Here is a 24,940-nt window from a genome sequence, read left to right as displayed (position 1 = left end):
CACCAACAGTCAGCCAGATGACAGGGTCCGACAGTCCCCAGCTCAAGAGATGTAAATTCCAATGTTGTGGCAAAGCAGGTCTAGAAGGAACCTCGAATTACAGTGACACAGTCCATGGGTTAGGGATTACACAGGTAGTGTAGCTTGCACATAGAGGCACAGAACAGCAAGGCAGCTGCACACTGGTCCGATGAACAAAGAGCAAGAGACAAGAAAGTTGAGGCTCGCCTAGCCATTTATCTCTCCACCCTTCAAGTAATCCCACATGTGTTCATAGACCAGGTTGGCACAAAAAACCTTAACGATCTCAGTACGTGAGACAAAAATCTTACTATTTCCCCCCCTAAGGGGTCTTTTGGCTGTGTTCTTTCCCAAACAGATGTTTGGGTTTTTTGTTTTTTTTTTTTGGCAGTCCATAGTATTTCAATATTCTTTACCAACACTCTAAGTCAAATGTATTGATTCTTCTTTGGGCTTCCCTATTTAATGTCCAAATTTCACATTCATCTGAAGCAGTAGAGAACACCATGGCTTGGGCCAGATGCAACTTAGTCCTGAAAATCCCATCCTTACTCTTAAATAGGTTCTGTGCAGTGGATTTACTCAATGCGAGGTGGCCTTTGATATCCTGACTGCTGCTTCCATGAGCAGTGACTGTGGGTTCAAGCAGTACAAGATTCTTGACAACTTTAATCTTGTCTCTACTTCTTTTTTTTTAATTTTTAAAAATTTTTTTATTTTAACAATTTATTGGGGATGATACAATTCTTTTCACAGTTCATACATATACATACATCAATTGTATAAAGCACATCTGTATTCTTACTGGTCTAGTTGTGAGGATTTTTGTTTTCTTTACATTAAATTGTAATCCATACTGAACACTTCAATCCTTGATCTTGATCAGCAAGTGCATCAAGTCCTCCTCACTTTTAGCAAGCAAGGTTGTGTCATCTGCGTATTGCAGGATGTTAATAAGTCTTCCTCTAATCCTCATGCCTCATTCTTCTTTATATAGTCCAGCTTCTCTGATTATTTTCTCAGCATACAGATTGAAGAAGTGTGGTGAGAGGATACAACCCTGTCACAGGCTTTTCCTGACTTTAAATGATGCAGTATTTCCTTGATTTCCCATGCCGGTTCTGCAAGAACACATGAAGTGTTCTGGAATTCTCATCCGCAGAGTCCAATGCCTTTGCATAGCCAATAAAACACAAGGAACATCTCTCTAGAGGTTTCTCCTTTCAAGCAAGATCCATCGTTCCTTGTCCTCTTTTGAATCTGGCCTGAACCTTTGGAAGTTCCCTGTCATGTATTGCTGCAACACTTGTTGGCGATCTTCAGCAAAATTTTACTTGTGTGTGATAACAATGATATTGTTTTATAGTTTGGGCAAGTCTGTTGTGTCACCTTTCTTTGGAATGGGCACAGATATGGGTCTCTTCCAGTCAGCTGGCCAAGTATCTGTCTTCTAAATTTTCTGGCACAGTGAATGCTTCATGAGTTTGTGGAAACATTTCTACTGGTATCCTATCGATTGCAGGAGACTTGTTGTGGGCTAATGCTTCAATGTCACTTGGACTTCTTTATTCAGTATTATTGGGTCTTATCTGCTATCTCTTTTAAAAAGTCTCATTGGTGTGTATTTCACATATAAGATCAGTGTGATATCTTTTGAAGTGCTGGAATGTTAACTAGCTCTTTTTGGAACAATGACTATGTATTCTTTTGATGCTTCATCCTTTGTTCAATATCTGCCCGTAGCATTGCTCAATATGGGAAGTGGAGGCTGGATTTTTTCTTGAGTTCTTTTAGTTTAAGATATGCTGAGCGTGCTCTTGCATTTTGGTTTTCTAACTCCGGGTCTTTGTGCATTTCATTATGCTACTTTGTCTTCTCGAGCTGTCCTTGGAAATTGTTCGTTAGCCATTTGACTTCATCATTTCTTCCATTTGCCACTCTGTGATTAGAGCAAGTTTCAGAGTCTCTTTTAACCCCTCTCTCTTCTACATGACTTCTTATTGTAGGAGATGTGGGTACAACTTCATTCATAGAAAATTGGTAAAGGAGGATAGTTTTCTCTGCCTTGTCCAGCCCAACAATGATAGCTGTGTGCTCCTGGGGCTTGAGCAGTGTCCACATGCTGGTGAAGAAAAATCCGGGCCTTGGGCAACAGACCCTACTCCATCCCCAGGTCGCCAGGCCTCCCCTGGTTGAGGCTGAGGCTGCTGCTGCTCTCGTGCTTGCTACCTGCCCATTTCCTCGGAACTGCAGGGAGGCTGAAACCCAGGTGCTCTCCGACCTGGCCTGCAACAAGCCTTGAGGGCCACGATCCTCCCCAGCTCCTCTGTCAGGCTGCTTCCTTCTGCTTTCTTCAAGGATGTTCTTGATGATATCCCACAGCTCACCATGCCATTGTTCACAGCAACTTATATATGTATAAAGTGAATATGCATGCACGTACATTCATATGTGTGTGTTTATACATATGTATAAGTGGGAGAAAGATGGGGCTTTCTACACCTGTAAATAGTCTCTCTCAGAAACCCACAAGAGCAGCTCTACCTTGTTTTATAGGTGAGGATTAACATGATGGCACAGAGGGTTTTATTTTTTGGATATACAAGGGGGTACCCACCCTGGAATATATTTTCAAAGCTATGTATTTAAAAATTTCCCCAAAACAATCTTATCCTCTTCAAAGTACTCTCTACTACACTTAATATATTTGTCAAATCTGTGATCCCATTCTTGGAAACATTTTTCAAATTCATCTGTTTGGATGGCTGATAGCATCTCCCTCATTTTTTTCTTCACCTTTTCTATAACATCAAATCGCTCACTATCCTATCATGTGCCTTTTCATTCATGGAAACAACAAGAACTCACAGAGTGAGGTCAAGTGAGCCAGGTGTGTGGGACAAGAGAGGCATGTTGTTTTTTGCCGAAAAACCAACAGGTGCATTGTCCTGGGGATCAACCAGCCCCGTTTGCCATAAATCAGGCCTTTTACAGGGAATCCAGGGCGGATGATCCCTTCAGGACCAGGGGTGTGAGGGGTGATACTGGGAGGGCAGAGGGTGAGTGGGTTGGAAAGAGGGAATCAATTACAAGGATCCACATGTGACCTCTTCCCTGGGGGACGGACAACAGAAAAGGGGGTGAGGGGACATGCCAGACAGGGCAAGATATGACAAGATAATAATTTATAAATTATCAAGGGCTCATGAGGGAGGGGGTAGCGGGGAGGGAGGGGAAAAAGAGGACTTGATGCAAAGGGCTTAAGTGGAGAGCAAATGCTTTGAAAATGATGAGGGCAAAGAATGTACAGATGTGCTTTATACAATTGATGTATGTATATGTATGGATTGTGATAAGAGTTGTATGAGTCCCTAATAAAATGTTTTAAAAAAATCAGGTCTTTTTTTGTTGCACTGTTATGCAATCTTTTCAGAACCTCTCAATAGAAATCCTGATTAACAGTCTGACCTGGTAGAATGAACTCCAAATGTACTACAAGTTAACATTTTTGTCCGTTTGGGATGCTGACAGACATCCAGACTAGGTTTGTCATCAATTGAAATTGCACCTTTTTTGAAACAAGAAAACCACTCAAATATGTTTGGGCCCGGTCCAGACCAAGGCAGCCCTTTGTACCAGCTTCTCGAGAAGACAAATGACCTGGCTGAATTCCACAGCACCTGAACTTCAAAGCACCTGCCTTCAGTGTTTCAGAACTTACCACCCAAGACAGAACATGACCCCCTTCTCCCTAGCATTGTTTCCTAAGAACAAGATGACCTCCCCGGACAGAACACGGCCCTGCTCTCCCTAGCATTGTTTCCTAGGAACAACATGATTTACTAACAAAACGTCACCTGGTCCGAAACTTGCAACTGCAGCACAAGGAACCTCCCTTCCCCTTACCAGCTCACATGCGTTTAAGCTCATACCCTGTATGTCCCACTGCCTCACTGCCAGGTGTGACTTCCCTGACCTAACTCGTTGGGTCGCGGAACCTGCCTGGGGGGTCAAGATGCCCCCGTCCCTTTCCCTGCCCTCCTGTTCCTCCCGGGAGCTCTGTTCCTGCCTCAATAAAATCTTTCTCAACTTCACATTCCTGGCTAAATTCTATCTCTGTTCCACGCCTCTGTCTCCAACCTTTCAATACACTTGAGTTTTTCCCACAGCACTGTCCTTGTAAACTGTGTTCAACATCAACAATTTCTGTGACATTTTTCCCAAGCAGGCAACAAAATGTCACAGTATAATGTCCTCTTAAATCGGCCATCACAAAAAAACAAGGTTTGAGCAAAACTGCTTTTATGAATAAATTCACTGTGATCAGAGATAACCTTCCCAGGTGACACCACTGGGTGCACTCAGAGCAAGTTGCTCAATGCTCGCCTAGTGGGAAAAATGCGTACCATGAAAGCTCTGCCTGGAGGAGTTTTTTCCTTTTGTTTTGTTGTTGTTTTGAGGTACCCTCTCATATACCTGTTTCAAAAATTTTGTGTAAAAATTTAATTATCTTTTAACCCCATATTTTCCATATAACTTTTTGGAGTATTTAACTGCACATACACTTTTGACTATAAAGTGGCATGCCTCATTTGGAAAGGATAAAAAAACGTGTGTATGTAAAATATCCCCTTTGTAAAAATCTATTTTGTTAATCCAAGAGCATAGTCCCTCACATTTGAGCATCTCTGATACTGGGCATCTCTGGGTTAGTTTAACAAAGGCTACGGAACACTGATAGTGCTGATACTGCTGCCCTTCCCATATGTGGATTTGTTCATAATTGCTCACATTGCCCTATCATTTGAATTCTGCGCTCTATTGGTTCTAAGGGATTTGAATTTTTTTGTGTGTGTGATTTTTAAGTGCCACTCAAAAGGTTTTTTAAAAGTGCTTTTTGATTAGATATTGAAACAGTCATTGTGCATTCAGAAAGGCACAGAAAACAAGTGCCCAGGAATTGAAGCAAACACTCATTGTTGGAGAAATGACCTCAATTCTCTATTTTCCTATAAAATCACCATATATGCTTTCTGAGTTCTAAGAAAATCACCGCCAGCTGGTGAGGCGGTGACATCGTGTTCTTGAGAAATGTGCAAAGGAGGGCCTTCAATACACCAAGCCATTAGTCTGAAGGGAGGAGAAATGGGTAAGTCTCTTGGAACTGAGATGTTTCACAGCAACAATAAACAGTCTGAGTAACGTATGGATCTCCCAAGGCTATCATCAATGCTTGTCAGATTTTGATTGTAGCATTTGTTTTCTTAGCTGTTAGGTGCTGTTGAGTCTGTTCCGACGCACAGGGACATTAGGTACGACAGCAGGCAACACTGCCTGGTCTTGTACCATTTTCACGATGGCTGGTGCGTTTGAGCCCATTGCTGACGCCCTTGTGTTAATCCATCTTGTTGCGGATCTTCCTCTTTTTTGGTTCAACCTCTACTTTAGCATGTACCATGCTCTTCGTTAGGGACTGGTCCCTCCTGATGACATGTTCAAAGCATATGAGATGAAGCCTTGACCTCCTGACTTCTAAGGAGTTTCTGGCAATTATCTTCCACGACAGACATTTGTTTTTCTGCTTGTTCCAGTTACTTTCATCAACACCATAATTCAATGAACCAATTCTTCCTTTGTTCTCTTTCTTGTCCATTTTTCTTAGCATCTCAGATTGGATGAAATACCATGTACAACTTCTGTATATATGTGAATAGAAAGACTGCAGAATTATACACCCAACTATTAATGGGGATAATCGCTGACTTGTAAGGTTTCAAGTCATTTCCCTATTTAGCTTTCTGTTAATTTCCATTTTTCTACAATCAAGACTTTATTTTCAAGAATGCAGTGTTCCTTGGAAACATGGATATTTTATAGCTTTTAGTTTTAATTTTTTAAATTGTGAAGTAGGTGAGGGAATGTACATTTCAGATCATGAACTGTTAGTTTTTAAAACTCAAGCACATTGCTAAGGCATTCCTGAGGGCACGGGCCAGTTAACTGCTGTCCGCAAGTCATGTGGGCCCTGGCCCAGTCCTGTGCTCACTGCTGTGAACCTTGGCGGGAAGATGCGACTCCCTGCATCTTGGTCCCAGGCCCATGGAGGCTTCATAAAGGGTTCCCAGACAAGCCATCTGCCACCCCCACCTTCAGTTCTCCCTCTGTCAAACGAGGAGTTTGAGGCTCCTTCTCAGGACAGGTAGCTAGGGCACACAAAGGGCTTCCAGTTCCGTGCAACGTCATTCTCCTTGGCCGTCACGTTATGAGAGACACGCTCTCTCTTTATTGGGGGAGGAAGCAGAGCTTCCTAGCTTTCGAAGTTTGAAAAACTCCGAGCCATGCAAACTTAACCAGATTTTCATGATTTCTGAGAAAGCGACAAGTGCTAATGGGCACAAATGGGGCTCTGGTGGTGTAATGGTTATGTGTTGGGCTGCTAACTGCAAAGTCATTAGTTTGAAATCGCAAGCTGCTCCTTGGCAGAAAGATGAGACTTTTTACTCCAGTAAAGAGTTACAATCTTGGAACCCCACAGGGAGTGGGCAGTTCTACCCTGTCCTGCAGTGTGACTATGACATGGGCTCGGCTCAGACTGCAGGGCAGTGGGCTCGGTTTGCAGAGTGGGTCCAGTGACAGGTTTGACTTCTCCACAGCAGTGCCAGGTTTGATTCCTGGCTAATACACCTCATGTGTACCCCCCTCCCCCACCGCCAACCCTGCCCTCCGCGCTCATCTGCAAGTTCAGGCTTGTGTGTTGCTCTGATGCTGCTGTGCCCGAGTGGCACAGTGGTTAAGTGCTCAGCTGTTAACCAAAAGGGCACTGGTTGGAATCCAGCCCCATGTAGCAGTCTGTGTGCATGCTGGGATTACAGCCTTAGAAATCCTGAGCCATTTCTTGACCCTGCATAGTTGCTATGAGTTGGGACCAACTCGATGGCAGAGATGCAGAACACCCAGATGGAGACAAACCATGAAGGCCAAAACTTGGCCAAAGAGATCCTTGTGGATCCCAACAGTCTGATCCTGTTGTGCATGGATGCCTTCACCCGTCTGGCACCTGGCAATGGGGTTGCAACAGCCTCTTGAGCTGGGGTGCTGTGCTGCACTGTCCTCAATGATCTCTATGGGCTCCTCCCTGCTGGAGTGGTGGTTATGGATTCAGCTGCTAACCACAAGGTCAGCAATTTGAAACTACTAGCCATTCCTTAGGAATATATATAAATACAGAAAGAAGTAGTCTTGGAAATTCACAGGGCCATTTCTACCTTTCTACCCTGTCCTATAAGACTGCTGCTAGGCGTCAATTCTCAGTTTATGGACTCCTCCAGGAAGTGCCCGAATGCTCTGTTCTCAGGTTCTGCCCGGCTTCCTCCTTCCATCAGGGGCCCTCTGGCTCGCTCCAAGGCCGACACCACAGTGCAGCTGCCACCTGCGGCGTGAGGCTGTGGTGCCGAGAGCTGTGTCCAATTGTGAAGGATGCAAATACGAGCCCTGGTGGAGCAATGCTTATGGTGCTAGCTGCAAATGGAAAGGCCAGTGCCGAGAAGCTGCCAGGCAGTCTGCTCTGAATGCGTGCTGAGCTGTGGTCACCTGCCACCTTGGAGCAGGGCACCATTGCTGCCTTCCTCCAATTAAAACACAAACACAACAACTCCCTGCTGGGGAGTAGATTCTGACTCACAGCAACCCTGTAGGACAGTCGAACTGCTCCTGTGGGGTTCTGAGACTGTCTATGGGAGCAGTCAGCTTCACCTTCCTCCTGAAGAGCAGGTGGGGCTGAACCATGTCCTTGGGGTTAGAAGCCCAAGGCGTAGCCCACTAGGCGCAGCTCACTACGCCAACCGAATGCCTGCTTTCCAATCGGTCAGAACGCTACGTGCGAGACTTGCTTCACTGCCCTTGTTTCTCTTGGGGGTGACCATGGTTACAACGCATCTTCTCAATGAAAGTAAAGAATTGGCATTCCTCGTCTCTGACGTCCCTCCTGGGCCTCATGTTCAGTGAGCAGGTAGGAGAGGTCATCACTGCCTCCCATCAGGCAACTACTTACTGGGAAGACAGGGCTCTCACAAGGGGGATTTGAAAATCCAGGGAAAAAAAGGCTTGCCACATAGTCTTGGGAATCATTTTATAATTTATATATAAAATCTCAGTAAGAAACCATGTAAAATGACAGAAATATCCATCTTACATTGAGTTCAAGAACAAAATAAATCAAATCAAAACAAAAAAACCAAAAACCATACACATTAAATGTGAATTTTAATTAGAAAACAAGAATATGAACAAACCGCTTTTAAAATAATCTCATTTGGCAACTCATCACATCATTACAGGAGGCAAATTTGATCTTAAGAAAAGTTGAATCTTATGAAAAACACAAGTTGGACAGTCTGCTTATAGGGGAGATAAAACATGTTTAAAAAGAATCTGGCAAATAAGGCCAGAGTCGATCCTGAAATCATTGTGTATAAAACCACCAAAGACCTCAAATGCTCCACTGGGGATGAGTGGGGTTCGGGTGGGGAGCCAGTGGTCAGTGCCTTTCTCTCCTGGACAGCCTGGGAGCCAGCTGGGGTCGGGCACGGAGCAAGGGGTGAAGGGCCATGGGGTTTATGCTTCGTGGTGGGATGTGATTGTACCGACCCCAAGCCCTACACCACACCCGGGCTGGGCGGGAAGTCACGGAGTCGAACAGTATCTAAAAACAAGCTACAGTCTTAAGAAAGAAGTCGTCACAATAGAGGGCAGAAGAGCATGGGCCAGCCTTTCAGGAGCTAAGCTACTTGACCTGGACACATGCGAGGATGACTTCCCTGCCGGATGACAGGCAGGCAAGCAGACAGGCAGACGGGCGGGCAGGCTGGGTGGGGTGTGCAGAGTCTCCACTGGTGACTGACTGCATAGCATTTAAAACCTCTTCTGACCAAGAAACAAAACAAAAACGCCCGATAATAAAATAAAATACACAGATATATAGTCAAGTTCACAGATAAGTTTTCTCTGGAAAATAAATAAGGTGTTCATTGATTAGCATCTTACAGAGTAAAATACAGCCTATCTTTACATGTTTATATACTGTACACAGATGAGCAGGGCAGCAGGGGGTGGGGAGGGTGGTGGTGGGGGGCCCTGTGGGTGGAAAAGGTCGCCAGGTGGGGCAGCCCCACTGGAAAAGGTTAAAATATACAGCTACTTTGTTTTGAGTTGAGATACAAAGTAAACTTATCTTCTTTTACCTGAAAGAAATGTACATAACCTCTTCTATGAACAGTTTATAAAGCTGTTTGGAATATCCCAGGAAACAGCCAGCTAGTGGAACCACAGCACACAGCGAATCTGCTTCCTGGTTGACAAGGCAATGGCTTCCGGCTGCCAGCTTGCTCCCTGCCTCCGGCTCTCCCCGTGTCCCTGGCTGGGTCAGCAGGGCCAGGACTATCGCTTGGCCTTTTTCCCGGGGGCCTCCTCCACTCTCTGCTGGCCTCGAGTCCGAGCCCCTGGAGGGCTGGCTTCTCTCTTGCGCTTGGCAGGTGGAGAGACCTGGGCCTTGGATCTGCAGGAAACAAAGTCAGGGAAGTGGGTGGGAGTGCAGGGCAGCCACAGCAGCCAGGTCTTGGGAGCCGCTAAAAACATGGAGGATGACCCAGCCAATGCGGAGAAGCTCAGTGCTAAACTGGTACACTGAAAGGACAGGGGATGGGGAATTCCACTTCTTCGCAAAAGCAGAGTCACCCGGAGAGAAGTGCAGTTGCTAAAGCTGCGGCTTTGGGATGCTGTTCTGCCCGAGGCAAGTGTTGAGAGAAGCGGTGTTTGCTCACAGCCCCTGCACAACCCACGAGGACATGGGAGACTCAGCTGATGTTGGCACAGGGCATGGAAGGTGAGAGGGGCTTGGGTGAGTGTGGGCGTCTGCACCCAGCTCTGCCCAGTATGCATTCCCCTTGGTGTCTAGTCCCACTGTCTGTCAGAGAAAGAACTGCCGGGCCGACCAACAGACGTGCTCTTGAGGCAGCTGGGAAGAGCCAACCAGGACTGGGACTCAGGCAGGTCTGCCCGGGCAGGCACCCCTGTAGGCACTGTGAGTGAGTGTGTTGGCTGTGTCAGTGCCCGGTGCCCCCTCCCTTTCTCCAGCTGGCCAGGATGAGTCCACTCCCAGTTGGTGTAGCCCTGTGGAACACTGTCACTCCCACAGCTTGCCCGTGGGAGTGACCCTGGGAAGAGAGGCTATTCCAGGGAGCTGGACCATTCCACACACCTCCTACGACCGCCTCCCTCCGCCTGCACTGGCCCGCTCCATAACCTGCTTCCTTGAGCCCTTCCCGCTCCGGAAAGGATGCCATCCCAGCATGGGAGCACTGTTGACGGCCAGGCCAGGCCAGGCCCACTCAACAGGTCACAGCCTACAGACAGCCACAACCTACAGGTGGCCCAGAACAAAAGAACAAGGGATAAAAAGTTGTCAGAAAAAAATGTTGCCAGGAATCGGGAGATCTGACAGGTCATTTCCTGGTCAAGAATCATAGCCCTGCCCTAATGCATATTCACGACTGTGCCTAGGAAATCTGTTACATATTCATAAAGCCCTCAGTTTCCTTCCTGATGTACACTAGAACTGCAAGCCTCCCTTTTCCTGTCTCATGCTCGACCACTGCAAGTCTTTCCTTTCCAGGGTCCTCAGAGAATGATTTGTCGGAAACGCCAAGTTCTCTTTCTCTCTCTCTCTCTCTACACACACACACACACACACACACACACACACACACACACACACACACACACACGGGCACGCACTTTATAGAAAAATAATGTACGACATTGGCATTATGAACTCATGCAATTTAGAGAGTAAAATTACATCAGAGACTTCAACAGATGCACTTATCTGTCTGAGTGTCTACAAGTCTGTGGAAGGAGACGCCGTCAGGATGCAGCATGTTCGGTGGACTGCTGTGATACCGACGTCCTCTCCACGTCTCACTACTCGGGAGTCCAGGCCTGCTGCAGAATGGCCCTCTCACTGCTTCACACTCCCAAACCCCAACCTCCCTGCCTTCAAGTCAATGCTGGCTCAAAGAGACCCCCTGTGGATTTCTGAGATTGTAACTCTTTAAGGGAGTAGAAAGCCCAGTGGTTTCAAACTGCTGACCAAGCAGATCACAGGCCAACACGTGTCTGCTATACCACCAGGCCTCAGGCTTCTGCAAAAAGCCCCTGGCCCACCCACCTGGTGAGCTTCATTAAGGCCCAGTTCAAGGTAAGGAATGCCTTCAGAGACAGCCAACTGTCCTCTGAGAAGACCTATCTTGCTATGGGCTGCCAAGGCACATTGCATTTTATACCCTGGAAGCTACAGCCAGTCTTTGAAAACAACACAGGGGAACCCAACAGAGATGATCCTCCCCCTCCATGTACCATCCAACAGACACGCACCTGGGACCCCATCTATCCTCCTACAGAGATGCGCCTGGGACCGTGTGCACTGGCATCACTGCTCCAGTGCAGAAGCAGGAGCGCGAGCATCGGCTGGGCTACAAAACAGGCTCTCGGCAGCCTGCTGTCCGCCAAGGTAGGAAGTCTTTTAGGCCCATCTCCGCCCCTAGCGCACTCTTCCAGGACGCTGTTCAAGCAGCAGTACTCTGCCCTTCTCTGGGGTGTGGGTGGGGCTTGGCGTCTGTGAGCTGGTAGCTGCCATCTTCACAGCAGCTCGCTGCCAGGTCTTTCCCGGCAGGCGCTTGAGTGGGCGAGAACGGCCAGCCTGCTGCCCTTCCAGTGCCCGGCACCACTGAGGGTGAGCCAAGACCGACATTACCTAGCAGTGGGTGCAAACACGGGGTAAAAGGAAACTGCGGGAGGAGACGACTTTCTCCCCCTGAAAAAAGCGCACGGAGTCACACTGAGTAGGGTGCTGTTGCAGACGCTGCAGTTTTAAGATGATGCTACCTACTGCTGACAGAGGCGGGAAAGTCGTGCTGCTAACAGTCCTTTCCTGGCACGCTATGTCCGGGAAGACCACCGTGGCCTCCAAAGGGATGCCTGTTTACCGAGCAGTTGCTGGGAGTCAGCCAAGTGAGCTCAGGTGGCCGCATCTCCCCTCCCGCTCAGTCCAGCACAGTCAGAGCTGGCACTTTGCCCAGAGGCTGAGGGGAGCTGTCCCCCTGCTCTCAGGGTTGGGAAGGGGACCCAGAGCTCTCTGCTGCTCTTCCCTCAAGTCTACAATGGGGACACGCCCTGTAGCACAGGGTGGAGAAGTGAGAATGAGGGGACCCTAAAGCAGGCAGGCACTGGAGCTTCCTTTCCCTAACTCAGGGATGACAAGGCCCCCACACTGGAAGGCCACGGGGTTAAGAGGTGCCACAATGGCTCTTTATACTGCGAGCAGGCTTTTCTTTTAGGATGCCGTGGTGCACAGGAAGTCACGAGAGTGCCTGACTCTGAGGGCACGCGCACAAGGGAGGCATCTGGAAGAAGGCAGGCTCAGAGGATGGGAAGGACCCGGTCCGCTGGGAGGCTGGTGGTGCGCAAGCAAAGGCAGAGCTGCAGGATTCGGGCAGACGGCAGAGGGTGCCCCCTCTATCACCCTTCTCCTCCCTCAATGAACTCCTAGGGTCCTGAGGACCCCGAGAGACTAGACGCCCTTGGAGGAGACATGCCTGGCCCAGGTGGCATCAGAGGGGCAGAGCAAGGTAGACTTAAGAGGAGCCCTGCCTCTTTCTTTTGGAAACCAAGGCCCCCCAAGCCTGAGACGAAGTGATGAGGCAAAGCGCTTCACAGGGAATGAGATCTCTCCAGGGGGTTAACCAGGGTGTGAGGGAAAACAGGGACTTACCTTCCTAATGGGGGAGGTTTACTAACTTTCTCCCTGGTGGATAACTTCTCTTTTGCTAATTTTTGGCGATTTCTGGGAGAAATTGTTTCTGGGCTGCCAAGTTTGGATGCTGCACGTGCAGGTGGGCCGCTATGATGCTTTCTGAAACAGATTATAGAGATACTGGGCAATAGGGAGGTGGAAGGGAGCCCCGGACACACCAGGCCCGGGCCGACTCAGGAGGCCGAGGCAGCTCATGGGCGGGCCGGAGCCATGGGATGAAGGCCATTAATGTCACCCATGACCATTACTATCTTTGCATTTACTGTGTATGACATTTTATTGTGATTTCAAAAGAAGGGACAGAAGGACACAGGAAAAGAGAAAGTCCACTGTCCACTGATGGACACGATGGAGACAAACACAACCCCAAAGAGCTCATTGGAATCAAGTTAATGCCCAAGATAATCAAAGCAAAGTCACCAGGTGAAATGTCAAGGCCCCATAAGTTGGTCCCAAGCGCCAGCTGCACAGGTGGCAGTGGAGAGAAGGTCTGAAAGGATCTTGAGAAAGGTCATGTTTAGGCGGTGCAGGTCAAGCTGTCCTGACAGGACCTGCAAAGCAAGGTGAGGACAACCCTCTCCCGGAGTCCTTAGACCACACCTGGGCAGAACACTGCTGCTTCACGTGGGCAACAATCAACACGGGAAAAGCGATGGCCAGGGCGCAGCACCAGGAGAAGACCTGGAAGCTGCCCGCCAAGGTTCAAGAGGAAGACCCCCAAAGACCCCAAGAGCAGAAGCTACAGGGAGGCCAGCTCCCACGGGACCCATGAAGAGGATCCTGAGGAGGAAGTGGCTTCCCTTCCATCGGGAGGAGCTGAGGGGAGTGAGTGGTCCAGGGACCAGCAGGCTGCTCGGTTAGTAGGACGGCTGAGCCTGGCCAACCCCGAGAAACAGACGTTACGAAGACCCAGCACCAAACGACGTACACGATAAAGAGAAAAGGATCCGTTTGTCAAGCGAGAGTTCCTAAAATACACCAAGAGCAAGTCTTTGCTGTAGAACCAGAAGAATTTAGTAAGGTTTGCTTCTGAAGAAGCAATTTTAAAAGACAGCTCTGCTAGCTGTTACCTGACATGACTTGAAGGGGGCTAGAAGGCCTGTGGAACTTTCTGGGAGGGAGCCCTGGTGTACGGGGCTTTGTTGGGGGAGGCGGGGGTTCTGGTGCAGTGGCTGCAGCAATGCCCCCCAATCCATCAGCAGTAATCTTGGGGATATAGTTGTAAGCTACCTGTCCAAAAAGCCAACACGGGTGTCACCTTACCTTTAGCCATGTGAGCTCCTAAAGTCTCTGGGGGCAGGAAACCATGGCAAAAGTGGCTCACTCTGTGCTCACTGGAGAGGTCAGAAATACACCTGGATGTGACTATCAGGTACTATTATTACTATTATACTCGAGTGACAGGTGTTTTAAGCCACAGCATTGGAACAGATGTTGCTGAACACACTATGAATCTTGGATAAAGAAATCACAGCAGATGACACCGAGATGAACTGCCTGTGGATCATGTTACCAATGGAGCATGGCCATTAGGGTGAAGGGACACAGTGGAACGACATTTCCCAGTATGTGGCAGAGTTACTGACTGGTGTGAACAGCTTCATTACTGGAGAGGACCTGGAGAAAAATCAGCAAAACCCCACCCACTGCCCTCAAGTTGAGATTCCGACTCACAGCAGCCCCATCCAGGGTTTCTGAGGCGATAACTGTGGGAGCAGACAGCCTCGTCTTTCTCCCAGGGCCAGGCTGGTGGGGTTGAACTAGTGATCTTGCAGCTAGCAGTCTCATACTTGTCTGACGGTGCCACCAGGCTTCAATAATGGGGAGAATGGGTCAGATGCTTGTTTGAACAAAGGGAGACCAGTTTTTCCCCTTTAGGACTTGGTGAAGCCCCAAAAGCGGCCCAGGGCAGTGTTTTGGATTATGCACTAGGCTGCTAACCACAAGGCCAACCGTTCAAACCTACCAGTTGCTCTGAGGGAGAAAGATGAGAGCTGTCTGCTCCAGTAAAGTTCACGGTCTCACAAACACTGTATGGTTACTATGAGTAAAAGCCCACTCCATGACAGTAGGCTTGGTTTGGGTTTATGATTTTCTAAGAGGGGGAGAGCATTCACTGGTAACGTTAAACCCCTTTGCCCGGAGCCATTTTTCTAGAGGGTCTTGATTAGAAGGCGGTCTGGGAGCACACCTGTGGGGGAACACAGGAAACCACCCCCATGGCAGGATGCAACAGTCACACCTGGGCAACTTCAATGCATCCACTGATGACCCCGCTCTGGCTAGATGCACCTGACAGAGCTGTGCCTGCGCTTGCTTCCTCACTTGTACTACAGGGAGCTCCTGGGGTGCAGACACGCTTCATGTACCTATGTGTCCACTCCGAAGGAGTCCTGGTGGTGCTGCTGGCTTAGTGCTGCACTCCTATCCGCAAGGTCAGCAGTTCAAGCCCACAAGGTGCTCCTCGGGAGAAAGAAGTGGTTGTCTGCTCCCAGACAGACGGACAGCCTGGGGAACTCTACAGAGGCACTAGGAGTCGGAATGGACTTGAAGGCAGTGGACTGGTGTGCACCCAGCAGCTCGGCCCAGCCTGAGACAATAAAGAAGAGAATGGGATCCACCCAGCAGGCAGGGCAACCTGACAAAGACTCTGAAGATCCCCAGAGACGGAGAGAGAAGGGATACACGTCAGAGGCCGGAGAGCACGTGCTCCCGCTGCAGGGTCATTGCAGAAGGAGGCTGTTCTGCTGCAGCTGCGGGGGCGGGAGCCGACAGGGGAATCCCAGAGCCGGTCGGATGGCGCTTTATGGTGGGAAAGCCGGCGCAGCCCATTACAAGCTAGGTTTCCCCTTTACCTCTGAGCCTCCAGTCTCGTGGTGGATCGTGTGGTGGCTCCTGAAGGCTCCTCTTCCTCCTCTTCATCCTCTTCCTCCTCAGACTCCTGGTCTTTCTTGTCTTCAGTGGCAGCAGCAGCATCAGAAACGGATTTCAGGCGTTTTCTTTCTGGCTCTGAGGATTCTGTTCAAATACAGGGGTCACATCTGGCTTGCGCTGTTCCCATAGGCAATTCCATGCTCGGCCAGAGTCATGGGGTTTAGAGGAGCCAGGATGGAACTGCGAGGCAGAAGGAGTGGTTTTCCACTTCCTCTGTGTCCCAGCTCTTGCAGTTCACACTGTTTAACTTCCCCTCAAACACACGGGGATCGTTTACTTAGACAGCTCACAGCCAGCCTTCGGGAACAATGCACCTGGACTCGGAAGCACCTGGGACGTAGCACTTCTGACACGGGATTAGAGCCACCCAGCACATGTTTATTCAATGTGACTACGTGAACTGTACTCCCTGGGCCTGTCCCTCAGAACGGTGGCTGTGAAGGGAGACCTGCGGCTAAGAAAGGGCAGGAAGGACGGAGGCGTACCGGCGTCGTCCGAGGTGAGAGAGCGCTTGGGCTTCCTTCCTCTCCGACGCACACTCGCCACTGCCTTTTCTTCCCCATCCTCCTGGAAGCAAGACAAGCAGCGATGATGACCCGGCACCCCGGGATCATTTACTGAGCTGCAAAGGGAGGCGTGAGACAAGAAACGGAGCACTTACGTTGCTCATGCTCCTCTCTTGTGGGTCAGCAGCGTCCTTACTGGACTCGTCTGGAGGAAAAGGGAAAGCACGGCCTTAGTATTTTGCAGCTGGCTGCTGGCGTCGGAGATGGTTTTGACTAATAGCCCATGCCCCGTGTGACAGAGAAAACGCCCCCACCCCCACCAGCATCTGCTGATTGTTCACACCAGCAAGGCAGCAGGTTGTTCTCCTGTGGGGCCGCTGGGCGGGGGAGGGGGCATGCCTGCCCACCTTTCAGTCAGCCGCTGAGTACTCAGCAGCATCAACTTGAATCTCAACTGTCTGGCTTGCCGTCTCTGTGGCTATCAGGGCGACAAGCCAATGCACGCCAGTAGTTTGTGATCACCATGTGCCAGTCATGAAAACGAGGGTCAGAAAGCCCAGCAGAGAGCAGACATCAGGATGCGGGTGAGGATTAGGTTCAGGTTCTCTGCAGTGAGCTGTGTGGTCTGGACCAATTGTGGAAACTCCCTGAGCCTCAGCCTCCCCGCGTGAGAAACAAGGAGTGGGGCTAGGTCACCTGCAGGGTATCCTTTAGCTCTAGAGGAGCCCAGTGGCTAAGAGCGGGCTGTTAACCACAAAACCACCAGGCTTACTCCCGTAGACATCACAGCCTATGGAACCCACAAACCCAGTTGTTCTCTGTCCTGCAGGGTCGCCATGAATCGGAATTGACTCCAGAGCAATGGGTTTTGTTTTGTGTGGCTGGTCTTGTCTCAAATGCTCTGAACCCGGAAAGAGAGGAGGAGAAAAGGGCCGTCCATGAAGCACAGTGAGGAAGGGCCTTAGCCTGGGGTTTATCTGTGTCCCTGGTCCACTTTAGAGACATCATTACCCTTCTATTGGGGAACACGATCAATCACCCCCATGGGGCACTGAGCAAGTCTACGGATAGTCATGCGCTCCCACCTACTGGGCAACTACAGAGCAGGAGATCTGAACCAAAGTCCAATGACCTCCAAATCCATAACCTTGGGATAGACTTCATTCAAAGCTCCATGTAACTCTCCAAGTAGCCAGTCCCCATTTTTCAGGGAGGAAACACGGCTCATGTAACTTAGTAGCTTGGCCAGGGTCACAAAACCAATAGATAGGGGAACAGGCTGAATTTTTCTGACTCCAAATGTGTACACCATGGAAATGAAAAAGTACTCAAGCTTTTAGTACTGCTAAACGCTGCGGTGCCTCGCCTTTGTACACTTGCTTGTGCACATGCTACTGAGAATGCATCCTGGCAAGAAAAGTGAACTTAGGTCCAGTGCGTGATCTGAAATGAAAACGATGGGGGAGAATGGTGAACATGAAGACAGGATTGTGGTCCTGTTCTATCATTTATTTCAAGCTACGAATGAGGAGCCCAGAAGTGACTCAAAAGGGGGTGAGGTCAGAATTTTCCTGAGAAGGAAGGTTGACAACGACTTCTCAAGAACTCCCAACTTTTGATCAGGAGACACTGGTCCCCTGGAGAAGGACGTCATGCTTGGTCAAGCAGAGGGTCGGTAAAAAAGAGGGAGACTCTCAAGGACATTGACTGAAACAGGGGCCACAGCAAGGGGCTCAGCCGTAACAACTGTGAGGATGCTGCAGGACCAGACAGTGCTTCGTTCTGCTGCACACAGGGTCGTTATGGGTCGAAACCAGCTGGCAGGCACCTAACAATAATGAAGATGTTGCTGTTATTGAGCGCCCCGGGGTCGGTTTTGACCCATAACAACACTGTGCTCAAGAGAAGGAAACATCGCCCAGTCTTGCGTCACCTCCACAATCTTTTCTGCTTTCTCTGAGCCCACTGTTGTTGATCTAATCAAGATACAAAGAAAGAGTTCACAAAGTGATCATTACCCGGACTCAGAAAACTAATGTCCAAAAGCAATCCCTAGACATAGTGGCAGTACTGCAAAACCATGCTGCTGCTACTTACACGTTGCCGCCCTGAAGGGACACGCAAGTTACAGAGACTTCTTGTACAGATTGACATAGGATCACATCACACAGGATAACTGGTTAAAAACCAAACAGCAGCAAAATCTCACCTCTTTAAACAAAGACACACCATGATTTCCGACAAGCTCAAAGGAAGCATAACTGCAGGATCTCACAAGGTTAAAAGGATGTGCGAAAAAGATGTGAAACATCGTATGTGCTGTATCTTCCTGGTCAGAACATATACACTGCTGATGTGACCATGTATTACATTGGATCACACTGTATTACATTGGATCAAAAGACACCGTCGCACTGATTTTGGGGGTGTATTTCCACCCTGTAAGCCCATGGAGGGCTCTTCTTGCTTTTTTATTCCAAACTCTGAACCAGGAACATAATATGCACCTTATTAGAAATCTCCGGGAGGACCACTTGAACAGGTCATTGGGAATGCATCCATACCCCACTCACTACCTAGCGATACGCAGCGCCAACATTTTGATGTTGATGCTGAGGTGCGTGTCACAAGAAGCGCTGGCTGTGATGGCTGAGGTTCTGTGTCTCTTGGCTGGGCCATGGTTCTCAGTGATCTGGAGTTTGTGGATTGATGTACTTCGGCGGTTGTTACATGATGCATTCACCCTGTATGTTTACAAAACGCTGACTTTCACCTAAAGTCCTAATTTTGGAACCTACCATGTGGACACGTGTGAGTCTACTTTCCAAGTTCTGACCTTCTGAGGACACGCGCTCTAGGACACGGCATGGACATCGCGCTCTCCCTCCGTATAGGCTCTGAGTCGTGGCGGACATCAGTGTGCACTATGCCCATGGATGGGATGCCTTCACTTCTCTCTGCTGGCCGCCCCAGCATCTCAAGCCTCCAGTGAGCCCCTCACCAAAGGGAGGGTGCTCCCTATGTCCCTGCCCTGGCTGCTCACTTGGCACTTATGGCGTGACATCTTCCTAGTCTCTTCCTGAAAGAGGCTTTAATCCCCTTAAAGACAGAGGTGGTTTTTCATGTTTATTTCAAGACGTAACTTTTAGCAACTTTTTCACCAATGATAAGTTCTTAGGTGAGAGTGAAAAGTCCAGGCGGGTTCTCAGTGACAGCTCAGTGTTCTGTCCACTCCCAAAGCTCGACCCCCGTGTTCTCTCTTCCCTTCCTCTCCCCGCCATCTACCCCTTCTTGGGCTTGGGTATCCTTCTGAAGGGGTGCTGTGCACTTGCAGGAGGCTGTGATTTAAATGTTTCATCCCAAAGTTGCCTCAGGCCAGAGGAAGAGTTGACAGGTACAGTCTGACCAGGATAGAACCCCCAGAAGTGATGCCGACCCAGAGAGACCCAGGAGGGACAGTGGCTTTTGCTGGGGACGCTTTGCCCTCAGGAAGAAAACAGAACACAACTCCCAGCAGCCAGCTTCCCTCACACCCAGGGGGCACGCTGCAGGCACATACCTGGAGATGTGGCTTTCACTCTACTCGGGGGAGGTGGTTCCACCTAAATTTAAAGAAACAGAAACTGAGACAGGCACAGATTTTCAAAACACTGGGTAGAAATGTCGTCAAGCATGCCAGGAAGCTTTAGGGCCCCTGTTTATTGTGCATGGAGTTCCTGGGTGGCACAGAAGGCTAAGTGCTGGGGGACTAGCTAAGACGTTGGTGGGTCGAAACCACCCCGAGGCTCCTTGGAAGAAGGCCTAGTCATCTTCCAAAGGTCACAGCCTTGAACACCTGTGGAGCAGGTCTACTCTGCACACAGTGGGCCGGCCTGAGTGGGGCATGTCTTGAAGGCAGAAAACAAGGTGCTATGTAGAGGTGGTAACATTCTCTGTCCCTGATTCAACATAACAAGCAAATAAAGATCCTCAGGCTTCTCAACACCCATGAGTGCGAGGGCAGCAGTGAGGCTCTTTCTCAGTGACCCGGCTGCCACGCCAGGATAGGCGCAGGAGATACGCAGGAAGGCCCCTATGCTAATACTCCCTGACCCATAACCACCACACACTCAGCACTTGCACCTACAGCCAGCACTTGGTTCACAACAGTCCTTAAGGACTGCCACCACGTGACAGCCAGGGATGGGAGGCCTGGAAGGGCCTGCCAGCGAGGTCTACGAGTCAGGGCAGACCTGAGGCCTGACTGCCATTTCCTTTGTGGGAGGTCAGCAGACGCATGCTCACGCTCGTTACAAAGCTTTCAGTAAGTCATGCAACGAAACCTTCAGACAAGGATTTCATTAGGTTTATACTTCAGGGACCAAGACAAAAATGCGTCAAACGACTGTATGCCTGCGGCTCTCTATTGATCGAAATCAGCGTATACTTACTTCATTCCTCAAGTTATTTTTTTAAGAAGGCAGTAAAATGGAGATACATCAGTGATCTCCATGAAGAAACCATAATCGGAGAATCAGAGAAAGCAGCCATTTCCGACTCTCAGCCAAACCTGACTACAAGACACACCCCTTTCTACCTTTATGTAACCAAACTCAGGAGGGAGGAGGGAGTCAGAATGGAGAACAAGTCACTCACACATTGCTTTTACAAAGAGATTACAAATCAGAAGGTCATTTGAATGGCGACTCAAAGTTTCATTTAAAAAACCCTTTCAAGAATCAGGTCAAAATCTAAAACCTTGGCATTTGATCTCCATTGACCCATTTAAATTTCTTGTTTTTATTATTTCCTAGTTTCTTTTTTGATTGAGCTTTTTTTCTGGTTTATTTTGTTCTTGCTGTTTTTTTTTTTAAAGTATGTTTTCCAATATAGGATAGGTAAATCCACGATGGGTAAACCTACATAGCTAGCAACCACAATAATGGCTTGTGGGGGGCTGGGAGGGAGGCTGGAGGGAAATAGGGACCGAGTACCAGTGAACACAACAAGGAGGAACTGTTCGGGAAGTGAGTGTGGTGATGGCTGTACTGCTTTCTATGATATGATCTCTAGTGAAGTGCATGAGATGTGGATTATATGTCAATAAAACAATTAGAAATAGAAAAGTAAAACATTGTAGGCTTTCAAATGGGAAAACTAACTTAGTTGAACGTACTAGAGGCTGCCGTCCGGGGGCTGGGGGTGGGGGCGGGCTCCAAAACGGAAGGAAGAGCGTGCAATTCCTGGACCCTCCTTAGGACCTTTCAAAAAGGTCACAACCAGAAGCTGGAAGGGCTTGTTATTTTCTTCGCAATTACTTACCGTGGCGGCGCCAGTTTCTGCTCTGGAGTCTTCTTCTGAAAAACAACAGAAATCCCACTGAACATCAGCGTGCCAACGTCCCAGTGTGACCTGCACACCCATGGATACCTACTTGTTTTTACAACAGTTTCCACGGGGTATTTCCGAGGTCTTCCTCGTTTCCTTTTCACCACCACGGGCTGATCTTCCTAAAGGGCAACACGAGATCATCCATCAAACCAAACCACAGCAACAAGCACTCTAGTGCACTGGCGGTCCATGTCGGCTTTGTGCTCGCTGCAGGGTCTGAGGTTCAGTCCTACCAGCTGCTCTGCAGGAGGAAGGAGAGGTCCTCTCCCAGAGACAAGACTTCCAGCCTCAGAACCCCTGCGCAGGCTCTCTGTGCGTTGGACTCGACTCAGGGCCGTGGCTGCTCTACAAGCAGCTCATTTTCTCGGCGTGCTGCCTGCCACGTGTGAGCCACTGTGAAGTCGATGCTGACCGGCTTGGTGAGCCCGCGAAGTGAGAGCAGAACTGCACTTCAGAGGTTTCCCTGGCCGTGGAGCAAGTCCACTTGGCCTGCTGACGGGAGCAGCGCATCAGCCTTGGCGTTAAGGCCACCAGAGTTCCTACCCGATCAGATTCAGCACAGAGCACCATCACCGAGAAGTACGGCGGCCCAGTCTGAGCACCTCACTTCCCTCACTAGAGTCCCCTCTCGTGAGAAAGGTGGGGCATGGGTGAGTTCTCAGGGGCCTGAGAACGCTAGGTTATGAGACACCTCTCGCGTTTACTCTGTAACAGACAGGCCCTCTCATAAAAGACAAACGTAGTCCCTGGGTCTCTCACAAAAGCATAAGAAAACAGAACCTACATTGTGCCCTTAAAAACTTGGCAAGCTTAGCGATGGGTCCCGCAGAAGAGCCAGAGAAGTACTGGCTGGTGTGCAAGGTTGCTTCCCAGATTAGTGGGCTCGGCCTCAGGAGGCTGCAGTTCGCCACCCTGCAGGATCCCTGCACATCTAAGTGGGAGCTCTCTGCTCCTGCACCCTTCTGGGAGCCTGGTCTCAGCGCCTGGGTCTTTTGGGTCCCCCTCTTCGCCTTCTGCACTCCCACTCTGCTCCCATTTCAGCACTGCAGGCCTCCGGTGGGGACCTGGCCTGCCAGTGTGACGCCGTAAGGGCAGGACCCTGCCGACAGTGCTTTGGGTTGACTACCTGGCCGTGCCGTAAGTGGTCTCACGCCAGTGCCTTGGTGAAATGAAGAGGGAGGGAACACAGAACATCACAGTGACACTGACCAGAGGCACTGTGAGGATGGTGCCTGCTGCATTGGAAATACAAGGGCGCCAGCAAAGGTACTAAAGGAAAACCTGGCAGGTTTGAAGGCATTTGTTCTTTGGTCTTATATATCATTCCCAACAAGTACGAGGGAACGGCGTGCGTCTTGCCTCCTGAGATTTCAGGTTGTCCTCTTCGTTCTGCTCCGTCTTCTCCCCAGTGGCTTCACTGCTGCTCTGCTCGTCTGCAGAAAAGGGAGTCAGCTTGTCAGGAGCCCAGGGCAGGCTGCACCGCCGCAATTGCACCCCCGGCAAGTACCACACTGCCATCCTCATCCCCACGCTGCCCAAATCCAAAAGCCTGGCTTTGGTGAGCTGGTAAAGTAGCACCCTCGGGAGAGAACAAGCATCTCACGGCAAGTGATCCCCACAGGCTCCCAAAGCTCCAGAGAGCTGGTGACTGCGAATCAGCCAGCGGGGGTGCCTTTTCGAAGCCTCAATCACTTCCTAAAATAAGTGACCCACGTACAGGTAAGGCTTACCTCTTTCTTCTGTGGTCTTTGACATCGTGCTGTTTGTCTTACAACCTGTCTCGGACAGTTCCTCTCGATCCCTGCAGCTCTCTCCCTATGGAGGTGGAGAACAAGACAAGAAGTCATCGCCTCACTCACCCTCCCCCAAGCTTTCCCCTCAACTTCAAAACAAAGTTGTCTCTTATGATTGTCCACTGGGAAATGTTTCGAAAGAGTATCCATTACTGAGACTATGAAACAGATAAAGATTTTGAGCCAGAAACTCAAAGTATAAGATTCAACTATCAAGCGTCAAGGCCATCCCTCCCTGCACACTGGACACAAGTCTTTCCCTCCCTCATCCTCGACCTTGATTTTTTTAGAAAAACTCCAAGGAGAGAACCAACATGAACTAGAAACAAAGTGTTTTCCTTTGTGGTGGAAGGCAGGGCTGAGGAGAAGGCATCAAGAGAAACCAAGAGAGAGAGAGAAAGAGAGAAGAGACAGACTGACCGACCCACTGGGGTCTCACACTCACATAACAGTTAATTATTCCCCCTGGAGAACCCAGAAGCTTGCAGGTTCAAGTCCACCCAGAAGCAGTCATCCACATCTGAAAAGGCCACGGAAACCCCATGGAACACAGTCAGCTCTATGGCACGTGAGTCAGCTCCATGGCAACTGGCTTGTGGGTGGTGAGGATGGTTTCCCTCTTTCAGATGGCATTTCATGCATGCTTTGGTGAAGGTGTACACAGCAGCGTAATTTCCCACTCAGCACCAGCTGCACAGGTTGCTCGGGGACAGTGATTACATTCTCCCCAATGTGCCACCCTTCTAGGTTATTTCCACCCTTGGGATTTCATCAGTGGCAAAGATACTTTGGACATGAAAAACCAAAATATCTGCCTACCACTGTATTCATGAACAAAAATACATTCTTTTGGATTAATATTTGAAAGGGTCTAGAGTGAAATGCCCCACTGGCCTTCCTCTTCCCACTATCCAGTGTTCTGGACAGAAGAGGGGCTTCTGGCTTGCGTGCTCCGGGAATGAACAAAGGTCCTTGTGCATACAAGCTAGAAACCACAGGCCCTTGAGAACAGGCCTGGTGAAGATACTACAACAGGACTGCGCCCAGAGAGTCATGTGAAACCAGGCACGAGACCCAAGGACAGGCTTGACCATCAGCAGAGCGGCAGGGGGACCTGCTTCACCTCTGGTGTGAAGCGCATCTTCTCTGTGCATAAGGCGTCCTTCTCACCGCGAGAGAAGGACCCGCTTCATTTCCATTGACGTGGTTCTCTGCTTTGATAAACCGGTAGCTGAACTCTCTGCTGCTGAGTTTGGCTTCCCTCTTGACTCTTGTTACAAACCACAGGTCTGGACTTGTGATCTTCACACTTAGGATTTGGGGTAGCTGTCAGATGAGAAGGGGACGGACACCCACACTTCAAATATCTTCTTAAACCTCTTGGGGTTTGGGTCAACATTACAGCAGACATAACACCATCTTCATTCTATTTATTTGGCAGTGAGGGT

General features: G+C 49.4%; 1 protein-coding gene across 4 annotated transcripts in view; it reads right to left on the bottom strand.

Annotated features, from left to right (window-relative positions):
- Positions 1-8,171: 8,171 nt before the first annotated feature.
- The window catches only part of BOD1L1 (biorientation of chromosomes in cell division 1 like 1), a 62,832-nt gene continuing 46,063 nt past the window's right edge, over positions 8,172-24,940 (bottom strand). For 2 of the 4 annotated variants that reach the window (XM_075544521.1, XM_075544522.1), the window contains exons 18-27: positions 23,430-23,514; positions 23,059-23,132; positions 21,743-21,818; positions 21,631-21,665; positions 19,889-19,931; positions 16,485-16,534; positions 16,309-16,390; positions 15,745-15,907; positions 12,848-12,988; positions 8,172-9,574 (exon numbers count right to left, since the gene is read on the bottom strand). In XM_075544521.1, the coding sequence (XP_075400636.1) occupies positions 9,457-9,574; positions 12,848-12,988; positions 15,745-15,907; positions 16,309-16,390; positions 16,485-16,534; positions 19,889-19,931; positions 21,631-21,665; positions 21,743-21,818; positions 23,059-23,132; positions 23,430-23,514 (867 nt within the window). In that variant the 3' untranslated portion in view covers positions 8,172-9,456. The remainder of the gene's footprint in view (positions 9,575-12,847; positions 12,989-15,744; positions 15,908-16,308; positions 16,391-16,484; positions 16,535-19,888; positions 19,932-21,630; positions 21,666-21,742; positions 21,819-23,058; positions 23,133-23,429; positions 23,515-24,940) is intronic. The other 2 variants (XM_075544523.1, XM_075544524.1) reach the window with 2 other exon arrangements.

The sequence above is a fragment of the Tenrec ecaudatus genome, chromosome 3 (genome assembly GCF_050624435.1).
Source record: "Tenrec ecaudatus isolate mTenEca1 chromosome 3, mTenEca1.hap1, whole genome shotgun sequence".
NCBI lineage: Eukaryota > Metazoa > Chordata > Mammalia > Afrosoricida > Tenrecidae > Tenrec > Tenrec ecaudatus.
This window is presented reverse-complemented; position numbering and strand designations above follow the sequence as displayed.